Source organism: Ranitomeya imitator, chromosome 4 (genome assembly GCF_032444005.1).
Source record: "Ranitomeya imitator isolate aRanImi1 chromosome 4, aRanImi1.pri, whole genome shotgun sequence".
Lineage (NCBI taxonomy): Eukaryota > Metazoa > Chordata > Amphibia > Anura > Dendrobatidae > Ranitomeya > Ranitomeya imitator.
The window spans coordinates 262,402,326-262,414,656 of NC_091285.1; the positions used below are offsets into that span (position 1 = coordinate 262,402,326).

Here is a 12,331-nt window from a genome sequence, read left to right on the forward strand (position 1 = left end):
TTTAATTTGCATGTTACCTAAAGTACAGAGGAAATCCCCCAGAAGGGGTCACACTTTGATAACTGCCTTCATGGGTATAGTTTCCAAAGACTATAGTTGCTATGTTATCCTCAAAAGTTGTCTTCAATCATTTCATTTGCCGTAGATGGCAAAGAAGTGAAAATTACAATTTTTTCCCAACTTAGGTTTTTTCTTTTTCAACGTGGACAGTGTGACATAAGTGACATATTTACTTTATTTCATGGGTCAGTACAATTAACAAATGACCAAATTTATATAGTTTTAATTATGTTTTGCTCTGTTTTCACAATAAAAATATGTTGTAAAAAAACCAAAAATATTTTTGTGGTGCCATATTCTGGAAGACATAACCTTTTTTATTTTTTTTTTGCTGCTGTATCTGTATGAGATTTCATTGTTTGCAGGAAAACTCGATGTGTTTATTATTACATAATGAAATGATCATAAAACAGCAAATCTAGTTTTGTTTTTTTTAAAAGATATTTTCTGGGTGGGATTTTTAGAGTGCTCATTTTATAATTTGGGTCATTATGGATTCTGGCATTTTTTATAACATTCACTGGGAGAGATAAGTGAAAGTTAGTTTTATAGTTCAGGTCATTGCAGAAATTCAAAATATGTATTTTTTTCAATAATAAAAAACTTTAAAAAAAAGGGCTATTTCCATTTTTGCTCGACTATTTTTTTTTTATCTTATCCATTATTCTTACACAAGGAAGGGAGGAGATCACACACTATCTCTGTCCTGTCCCTGCAGCTCGTCAGCTTCACACTTTCTGAGGGGGTAAAGGGCATTTTAATTGGCTCTTTCTCAGCCATAGTCACTGTATTAGCAGTAGCACTACTATAGTTGTGGCCCAACCACATATATATGACTGTTATTGACTATTGCATCAAATCTGAATCTTTTCTGTAGCTGTGATCCTGGCTGAGATATGACCTTAGTAGACAGGACCTGTTTCATACGTCCTTGTCGACTGAGTTGCCAACCTGGAAGGGCATAAGAGATATGACCTTGGCAGGGAAAAGGTTAATTTGTGATGCAGATTATCACTTTTGATGACTCTTATTATCCCCTATCATGCCCTGTATGTTTTAAATGGAATCCGTCAGCAGGAAGTAGCCAAAACTATTTATATATGCATGCAGCTTTTTCAAAGAAAATACCTTTTGTGATTAGTCCCTTCTTCTGTTACAGAGAAATTACCATTTACATTGATATATCTGTCACTCCAGCTCTATTCCTTGACCCACACATAAGCCACCTCCTGCTTGACAGAACACTGCTAATCAGTATTGGGGGCAGGGTTACACAGAGCAACAGGACTACATGGCAGAAGACAACTAGTCCTCTAGTGATAATCGACTGCTGATAAAACACTAATTTTTATCAAAACTACAAGAAATAGCTTCGTAAGTGACACATTACTGAAATCGGGGATCTCTGCCTCTACATCATGCTGCTCTCAGATTGCCTAGCACAAACCTGCTGACAGATTTCCTTTAAAGGTAATGCTTTTAAAAAAAGGAAAATCTGTTTCCTGAGAAATTGTTTCTGAACTAAATCATAAAGTAATATTGCAACTGTTTTACAGCTATTGGTTTAAGGGTTTTATATTCCCTTTTTAAGGGGAAACCACTTTGGTATTGTATCTGGATCAACTTTTTTAGAATGTTTTAAATTTGGCATAAATATATAGTTTTCAATTATTAACATTTTAACACTATTCTTTAATATTACTTTTAATTTTGTGTACCTCATTTCTTTGGTACAAATCCTTCCTAAATATTACTAGGTGAGGATAGTTCAGGAAGTGACCAGCCACTATCACCTGGCGAAAGGCACCCGATGAGACGTTCCAGCACCAGAGACAAAAACAGAAGAGCGGGAACATGTTTTCTCCTGACAGCAGGCGATTACTCGTGCAATACCGACGGAGGAATTCGGAAAGGTATGAGCTTTCTAAATTCTTACAATTAAATGACCACATAAGTTACTAAATAAATTACTATATAAAGGAGAGTTCGGCAACTATTGGCACTCCAGCTACGGTAGCTTTCAAATATCCATGTGATTGCATTCATACTAACTTAGTTTATTTCATAAAAATGCAAGATTATAAATCTACATATGAAAAATTTGATTTACAGCTGGCGTTCCAAGAGTGGCTATCCTTAATATAGTGCACTATTTATCAAGCTGTTGGATATTTCTGGCTAAGCCTTGCTTATTGCAGAAAGTCAGTCTGATTTCGCTCATTTCCTAACATACAGAAGATTTACATATGCTGCAAATAAAAACCTAATAATTATAATGCTACATATAGACTTAACAACCAATACACAAAAATGTGATAAATTAGAGCAGAAATACTTACAAATGTGCATACTTAAGGATATGAAATGGTAAGTACCCGAAAAGTTTTTTCTGTGTGCTTAAAGAAGCACTCTGACAATTTTTTTATTCTGTAAACCTATGTAAATGTTGTGTAGCTGCGTTAACATACTCACAGATTGACATCTTCCCTGGTTTACAGTGCTGCTCCCGTCCTCATCTTTTTCACGTGATTGCGATTCCCACTTTCCAGATCACACTAGGGTTTATGGGTGTACCAGACGTCACTTGCACAGTGTTCTAAAGCGCTGTAGACTTACATTGTAAATTCGACAAAGGCAATTTGTGAGTATTTTAATGCACATACACTACATTACATATAAATTTACATAGGATTAGAGAATACAAAATGTAACGGGAGTGCTTCGTTAAAGCATTAAAGGGAACCTGTCACCCCAAAATTGAAGGTGAGCTAAGCCCACCAGCATCAGGAGCTTATCTACAGCATTCTGGAATGCCCCCGATGTGTCCTGAAAGATGAGAAAAAGAGGTTAGATTATACTCACCTGGGCAGTCGGTCCGATCCGATGGGCGTCGCGGTCCGGGGCCTCCCATCTTCTTACGATGACGTCCTCTTCTTGTCTTCATGCTGCGGCTCCGGCATACTTTGTCTGTCCTGTCGAGGGCAGAGCAAAGTACTGCAGTGCGCATTCGCCGGAAAAGGTCAGAGAGTCCCAGCACTTGCGCACTGCAGTACTTTGCTCTTCCCTCAACAGGGCAGACAAAGTATGCCGGAGCCGCAGCGTGAAGACAAGAAGAGGACGTCATCGTAAGAAGATGGGAGGCCCCGGACCGGACCGCGACACCCATCGGATCGGACCGCCCGCCAGGTGAGTATAATTTAACCTCTTTTTCTCATCTTTCAGGTTACATTGGGGGCATTCCAGAATGCTGTAGATAAGCCCCTGATGTCAGTGGGCTTAGCTCACCTTCGATTTTGGGGGTGACAGGTTCCCTTTAAAACATTATTCAAATCAGAATCATTACTTTCTTAATGACAGTCTTGTCACCAATAGCGATGATCGAGCATTAAATGCTCGGATGCTCTTTACTTGAACTGTGCAATTCCTAATACTCGGATGCTCATTTTGACTAATGAGTATAATTGGAGTCAATGGAAAATCCAAGCATTTTTTTGTCAGACTCTACAAGGAGGTCTGGGGGAAGCAGTGAAAACGTTGAAATGAATAGAGAAAGTGCTGAATGGAAGGAGAACAGCATGGGTAAAACCTTAGAAGCATCTCTGACACCCAGATTGCTACTGAGAACAATGGTGTCACACTTTTACTTCACTTTAAAGACTGACAATAAAACATTGAAAATTGAAGAGAAATTGAAGTTTACAGGAAAAAACATGTAAAGAAACATTCTTTCCTGTATAATGATTTGTGGTGAAGTGTGGTGTAGTGGTGATACTTTGCTAAACCATCATACTAAAAGTCCTACTTAGAGCTAATGTGCTTAGCTGTTTCTATGGGATGTATTCTACATTTAGCCTAGTGACAGCTACTCTCTCCCTCCCATCAGAACTGTCCCTGAGCTGTGCAATGGCGCCAGTGAGCCGAGCGTGGCGACGCTGGTCCTTTAATAACCTCTGATAAGGTAATGCTGCCAGCCAATCACAGTCATGCCGCTATCAAGATGGCTGTGGCATTACAGTAACTGGCAGCCAATCCTCATATATCTATTGGCTGTGCAACAGGTGCCAAATATGAGGGGCGTGGATTCGAACATTCAATCCGAGCACCAGCCAATGCTCGACGAGTGCCGAGCACATCCGAGCACCGGGATACTCGAGTGATATCCAAGTATCGCCAAGCACATTCGCTCATCACCAGTCACCAAGCATTACATATATTTAACTAACAGAAAAACAATATGAATGCTAAAAAACATGATCTTCTAGACATCTAGAGTTAAAACTTCCCTACCATACAAGTAATTATTAATTGTTTTTGCATGACTTAGCTATAATAAGCCAGGTCATTCTGATAGTTTCTACTTGCTTATCCATGAAATTACATAAAATATTACATGGAGACCATGGCAGGTTTTTAATCAATTTGCCAAAAAAAAAATCTTTACCTCTCTTTATCAGCCACCACATAAGCAGCAATATATTTGGAGTGTAAGTGTATACACATAAACACAGGTTGAAACGAGTTGTCTGCGATTTTTCTAGATTTGTGTAAAGGTAGGATATTCATGTGATAACTGCAGCCTCAGTGGTCATACTGGCATGTATGTCATGTGACTGAAGGACCTGATGTCATCGCTGAAGAACCATCGGGAGCCACCAGAGCAGTGGTGCAGGAAAAGTGAGCAATGATTTTTAATTATTTTATACTATTTTCTGCCTTTATTCAAATTTTGAAAAAGCCCGGATAACCCATTTAGACAACATGGGCATTATTTCACATATTTGAAATCCTTTTTACAGGGCTGTATCTTTTTACTTAACAAAACATTCATAAAAAATACATTTTTCACAAAAATAAAAAATAAAATGATAATATTGTACAAAAAAGCTCAAACCCACAAGCTTAGCATTAATTTTACCATACAAACAATATAGTGTTCACTAAGACAGGGGTGTCAAACTGCATTCCTCGAGGGCTGCGAACAGGTCATGTTTTCAGGATTTCCTTGTACTGCACAGGTGATAATTTAATCACCAACTCATTATTTGTGTAGGTGATTAAATTATCACCTGTGCAGTACAAGGAAATCCTGAAAACATGACCTGTTTGCAGCCCTCGAGGAATGCAGTTTGACACCCCTGCCCTAAGATGTCAATCACCCTCACGCTTTTGATTCTCTATCTCCATGAGTCGAAGAGCCGATGTCACACATCATTTTTGTCTCCTTCCAACTAGTCTCCACTCTTCCCTGACTTCCATCTATACTTTCCCTGCGGCCCGGCTTTTTAATAAATGTATTAATATTCAGCATTTTTGGTCCAATTCTATCTTAGAGCTAGTGTTTCTTGCACTTTGCACAGTTTTTTGGCAATTATTGTAAAAAAATGGTACATCCTATAATGTACAAGCATATTAAAGCGCTTATATTAATCATAAACGTGGAAATACCCCCCAAAATCTAAATATCTCCTATTATTTCTAAGAAATCCATCGCTTGATAAATGTGCTCTTAAGATGTTTACGCCAAACGAATGATTGTATGCTGTTCAATGTAACGCTTTGCTCCTATTTTTATTTCCGTCATCTCTCAAAGATGTTTGCTAACAAGTTGCTTGGCAATGTATGTCGCTCAGTCTAATCATTTAATCATTTACGTCTCATGTTCTCATTTTATTTTTTAGTCTGATTGTCCTGTAAACATATTAAATAATATACATTGCAATGATAGCTGCAGCACAATTGCAGACATCAGAAATATGTGGCGGAATAATTAGTAAATGACAATATTAGACTCTACAATTGACATGGAGAAAAGTTTAGTTAAACTCGAAATGTAAAAAAATTGTCATCAGTCACTGGAAGTATTATTATTCCGATCCCAGCAGTATTACCGATCCACAGTTTAGGTAATTACTTTCTGATTGCTGGGGATCCCGCCACTAGTCCTGACAACAGGGTCCTGAAATGCCTTTTCGGTACCATAGAAAATAAATTGACATTCAGTGTCCAATTCTCAGGATCGTGGGTTTAAAGTGTTGGGACCTCCAGCCATCTATTAGTTGTCACCTACCATGAAGATTGGTGATAATTTGCCAAATTGGGAGTAATGTATTCAATACATTTTTTGGCTTAAAAGTTCAAAAACACAGCAACACTAATGCGCAAGCATGCTCGGATAAGGTGTTTTCTGAGCACGCTCGTGTCCTAATCGAGCATTTTTGGGGTGCTTAGAAAAAAATGCTCGAATCACTGCAGTTGCCTGTCTCGTGGCTGTTTGACAGCCGCAACCCAGGCAGGGATTGCCTAACAAACAGGCAATCCCTGTATGTAATGCGGCTGTCAAACAGCCGTGATACATAGAGCTGCGGCGACTTGAGCATTTTTTTCCAGCACCTTGAAAATGCTCGATTAGCACACGAGTGTGCTCGGATAACACCTTATTCAAGCACGTTCGATCATCATTACACAGAAAGCAAAGTTCAAAAGTCAAACATGTTTTTATGTAAGTTTTGGCAAGGCTTGGGATAGACAAATCTGTTTCTTACAAATATGCTGTATGTGTAAATGTTGTCTGAGAATAGGAATCACGACTGTTTTCTACCAGAAACAGCATCAGTCCTGTCCACGGGACCGCGTGTCGTTCGCATGTACAACGTTGTGCTGCAATTGATTACAAAGCTCATGTACATGATCGTTGCCATTTCTACTAGAAAACCATGTTTTGTTTTTTTTAAACCCATTTAATTTTAAACAAATTTAAATCATGTAATCCTCTCTTCTGTTATAAAAAAATGAAAGCAAATAAAATTCATATTCACTGGGAACAGTTGATTAGTTCAATGAGTCAATAGGATTTAGTTATGAAAACCAACAGAAAACTGTTTTTTAGTGATTCATGAAAAGAATTACAATTAAAGTCTTGTTGGTATTTACATTTATCATAACCATATTCTCCTTTCCGCCAACTTTCCAAAATTAGGCCCTACGTGGGCAATGTGCACAATGCCAGTAGGCTGCATGTTTAGGCTCCCCACGTCATGGAGTCACATGGAATAGGCAAAAAGATGTCAAAAGTCAAATCTGAGCTGATGTTGTGCTGATGTCAGATATTGTTCATGTCACCTTACTAGAGAGTTCCTCAGAACTTTCCTACTTTCTCCTTTCAGACTGAGTTATTTGGAGCCAAAGACTAAACATGATGAAGAACGTTTCTGTTTCTTGTGAACTTGTTTTCATATTTTTGCTTTTTATCTATCTAGAATTATTAAACATTTCTTATAGCGCTAATATTTTGAATAGGAGTTTCATTTGACATCATACGTTCTAAGAATAATATCATTTTTGTTGTTTCAATACTGACCAGACGAAAATCCTTCACTGTATAATGTACAGTACTGTAACATAAGTATGTAGCATTTCTTAAAATGTGAAGATATTATGATATAGCAAGATATCTCGATGCTGAAAAATATAACCCGACATCTTACATAAACTCAATTGCTTGTTTTAAGTGTTAGCTTTCTGCATCGTGTTATTTTTCCTGCGTGTTAGTTTAGGAAATGCTATATTTGTAGACTAAACTGGCTGTGTACGCATTTTGATTGAAAGGGAATCTGCCACCAGGTTTTTGCTACTCCATCCATGAGTAGGGACAGAAACCCTGATTCCAGCAATCTGTCACTTATCGGGCTGTGTGTTGTACTTTTGATAAAATCCCTGCTTTCTCTGCTGCAGATCTAGCAGTTCTCTGAATGCTGAGCTCTGTGTAACCCCACTCACATCGCTTATTGGCAGCTTTCTGTGTACACTCTGCATAGGCAGAAAGCTGCCAATCAGTGGTGTTGGGGTTTTGCAGAGCTCATGAATATGGAGGACTACATGGCAGCAGGTTTATTAGTCCTCTAGTGATAATCTCCTTCTGATAAAGCAGTGCTGAAAACCACAACAAGCAGCCCAGTAAGTGACACATCATAGGAATCAGGGTCTCTGTCTCTACATTATGCTCCCAGACTAGTTGTCAAAAAGCTGGTAACTGATTGGCATTAAACATAATCTACAACCCAGATGTGGATTTTAAGAGTTTTATTCATTATGCAGAACCTATTGTCCTCAGCATATGCTCCTATATGAATGCATAATCTGTTGATAATTTAGTATTTCATACATAATTTAATCTCCTAACATATATGCAATTATATCAGCTTAGACACCCCCATATTCTTGGTGTACCTGGGCAGACAATATTGACAGTGTTATCAAATGTTGCACAGAACTCCTAGTAATGTTGCTGTCCTGCACCTATAGTATGCTAAGGTAACGATGGAATAAAACACATTTACTATACACTATATGGACAGAGGCGGGACACCTCGTCACAAATACAAACCTTTTATGACATCCCATCGTAAATTCATAGGCGTTAGTGTAGAGTTGGTCCAACTTTGCAGGTAAAGCAGTTTCCATTCTTCTGGGAACGGTTTCTAGTCTCCATGGTTTCGGAGTGTATGGGTGCCCATATTGTAGATCCAGGGGGCATTAGCGAGTGTTGGATGAGTGGGCCTGGTTCAAAATTTCCCCTCTAGCTATTTCCCCTGAATACAACCCCACAAGGTTCTGTCAGAAAACTCACGTTTTTCCACCTCACACCCACCCAGCTATGACTTTATGCACCTTGCTTTGTGCACTGAGGCCTAGTCATTCTGGAATAGAAAGGGCCTACCCAAAATTACTGAAGCCTTAGATTTCCATTCACTGGAATTAACAGGCCTCCATAGCAAAACACCCTCTCACACCAAACTCCTGGCATTCACCAAAACCCAGACCCATCCATCAGACGTCCACTTTTAGAAGCATGATGCGTCACTCCACAGAACACATTTCCAATGGAGTCCAGTGGCAGCGTTCTTAACACTACTCCGTGCAATGCTTGGTATTGTGCTTGGTGATGTAAGGCTCGTCCTGAAGCTCCCAGCAGACAATTTTTGTGCTAATAGTGAATTGATTTCAAAGCTTTTACAGCAGAATTCTGGTGTGAAAGCTTTTGATGAATCGGGGCCCTTTGTGTCTCAGCACGTGGCAACCTGTAACCATACTCGGTCTGCCACTTTGTGGCTGAGCTGCTGTCCTTCCTAGACGTTCACACTTTTCAAAACTATTAGTAACAATTGATTTTAGAATATTTAGGAGGAAAGAAATGTCATGAGCATACTTGTTACAATAGTGACTTCCTATTACAGGGCCATGATCGGATTCAGTGACCTCTTTAGAGCTAGCCATTCTTTCACGTGTTTGTACAGGCAGACTGCATGCTGTATTTTATATATCTAAGGCAATGGCCCTGAATGACAAACCCGAATGCAATGAATAACAGGGGAGTCCCAATACTTTTGCCCACATAGTGTAAATTAACAGAGACGTTCACTGGGTTCAGGAGAGAAAGAGAAATTAAAGCTGAATTAAAAACTCGGTATAGAGGAAAAGCAAGTAGGTCATACATCCTTTATGAACAAACCTTAAAGAAAGAGATGTATAAGTGGATGGAATGACTGTAAAAAAGAATGACTCTGTAAGCTTAAATACCGTAATTGGAATATACTGTAATGTGAATTCCACCCACTCCATATTTTATTCTTATTAGGTTATTTGACATGGCATAACGTTGTTAGAGTACAGGCTGAGAAAGAAAAGTACTTACATCAGATTTTGAAGCCTAGTGAGAAGGATATATTATGATATGAGTTAATTTTATAGGGTCGCTTTCTAATGGTGCAAGGACCACCATTCTTTTACTTTTGAGAAATATGCACGTGGTCAAAAATGTTGGTACCCCTCGTTTAATGACAGAAAAGCCCACCATGGTCACATAAATAACTTGAATCTGACAAAAGTAATAATAAATAAAAAATCTATGAAAATGAACAAATGAAAGTCAGACATTGCTTTTCAGCCATGCTTCCACAGAATTTGAAAAAAATAAAACTCTTGAAATAGGCCTGGACAGAAATGATGGTAAACTTAATATTTTGTTGCACAACCTTTTGAGGCAATCACTGCAATCAAACGATTCCTGTAACTGTCAATGAGACTTCTGCACCTCTCATCAGGTATTTTGTCCCACTCCTCAAGAGTAAACTGCTCCAGTTGTCTCGTGTTTGAAGGTTGCCTTTTCCAGATGGCATGTTTCCGCTCTTTCCAAAGTTGCTCAATAAGATTTAGGTCAGGGCTCATAGAAGGCCAATTCAGAATAGTCCAGTGTTTTCCTCTTAGCCATTCTTGGGTGTTTTTATCTGTGTGTTTTAGGTCATTATCCTGTTGCAAGACCCATGACCTGCGACTGAGACCAAGCTTTCTGACACTGGGCAGCACATTTCTCTCTAGAACCCCTTGATAGTCTTGAGATTTTATTGTACCCTTCACAGTTTCTAGACACCCTGTGCTAGATGCAGCAAATCAGCCCCAGAACCTAACCGAGCCTCCTCCATGTTTCACAGTAGGGACAGTGTTCTTTTCTTGATATGCTTCATTTTTCCGTCTGTGAACATAGAGCTGATGTGCCTTGCCAAAAAGTTCAATTTTTGTCTCATCTGTCCATTGGACATTTTCCCATAAGCTTTGTGGCTTGTCAACATGTAGTTTGGCAAATTCCAGTTTGGATTTTTTATGACTTTTTTTGACAATGGTGTCCTCTTTGGTCATCTCCCATGAAGTCCACTTTGGCTCATAGAATGACGGATGGTGCGATCTGACACTGATGCTCCTTGAGCTTGAAGTTCACCTTTAATCTGTTTAGAAGTTTTTCTGGGCTCTTTTGTTACCATTCATTTTATCCATCTCTTTGATTTGTGATCAATTTTCCTCCTGCGGCCACATCCAGGGAGGTTGGCAACAGTCCCATGGATCTTAAATTTCTAAATAATATGTGCAACTGTAGTCACAGGAACATCAAGCTGCTTGAAGAGGGTCTTATAACTTTTACCTATAACTAGTGTTGAGCGATACCGTCCGATACTTGAAAGTATCGGTATCGGATAGTATCGGCCGATACCCGAAAAATATCGGATATCGCCGATACCGATATCCGATACCAATACAAGTCAATGGGACATCAAGTATCGGAAGGTATCCTCATGGATCCCAGGGTCTGAAGGAGAGGAAACTCTCCTTCAGGCCCTGGGATCCATATTAAAGTGTAAAATAAAGAATTAAAATAAAAAATATTGTTATATTCACCTCTCCGGCGGCCCCTGGACATCAGCGGGAGGATCCGGCGTCCGGCACGGCTTCTTTCTTCAAAATGCGCGCCTTCAGGACCTGTGGAATGACGTCCCGGCTTCTGATTGGTCGCGTGCCGCCCATGTGACCGCCACGCGACCAATCAGAAGCCGCGACGTCATTCCTCAGGTCCTAGAAGGCGCTCATTCTAGGACTTTAGCTGAGGAATGACGTCGCGGCTTCTGATTGGTCGCGTGGCGGTCACATGGGCGGCACGCGACCAATCAGAAGCCGGGACGTCATTCCACAGGTCCTGAAGGCGCGCATTTTGAAGAAAGAAGCCGTGCCGGACGCCGGATCCTCCCGCTGATGTCCAGGGGCCGCCGGAGAGGTGAATATAACAATATTTTTTATTTTAATTCTTTATTTTACACTTCCGATACCGATACCCGATATCACAAAAATATCGGATCTCGGTATCGGAATTCCGATACCGCAAGTATCGGCCGATACCCGATACTTGCGGTATCGGAATGCTCAACACTACCTATAACATGTTTGTCTATAATTTTCTTTCTAATCTCTTGAGACTACTCTTTCCTTCGCTTCCTCTGGTCCATGTTGAGTGTGATACACGCCATGTCACCAAACAGCACAGTGAGTATCTGTAGCCCTATATACAGGTCCACTCACTGATTCCAAGATTGTAGACAACTGTGATGCTAGGTAGTGGACACACCTTCATTTGACATGTCCCTTTTGTCACATTATTTTCAGGAGTGCCATCATTTCTGTCCAGGCCGATTTCATGAGTTTTATTTGTGGGGTTTTTTGTCATTAAACGAGGGGTACAAACAATTTTGACCACATGTGTAGAAATTGGACATTTCCTCTCCTTTTTGTCAGCCTCAAATCAGTATAGTAAAGCGGGAGTAGAAGGGCTCACACTCACCAGCATAAGTAAAATCGGTCCAATGTTATTCCTGAAAGTGTATGCGAGTTTAATGCGATTTTTCTCACCTAGCAACTGTATAACATCTGTATGACATACGCATGCAATCCG

The 12,331-nt window shown here is 39.7% G+C and overlaps 1 protein-coding gene across 5 annotated transcripts in view; it reads left to right on the plus strand.

Annotated features, from left to right (window-relative positions):
• KCNC2 (potassium voltage-gated channel subfamily C member 2) overlaps positions 1 to 12,331 on the plus strand; it is a 345,842-nt gene that overhangs the window by 317,691 nt on the left and 15,820 nt on the right. For 4 of the 5 annotated variants that reach the window (XM_069764582.1, XM_069764584.1, XM_069764583.1 and 1 more), the window contains exon 4: positions 1,818 to 1,973. In XM_069764582.1, the coding sequence (XP_069620683.1) occupies positions 1,818 to 1,973 (156 nt within the window). Of the gene's footprint in view, positions 1 to 1,817; positions 1,974 to 7,223; positions 8,120 to 12,331 lie in introns of those variants that run through there. The other variant, XM_069764586.1, reaches the window with a different exon arrangement.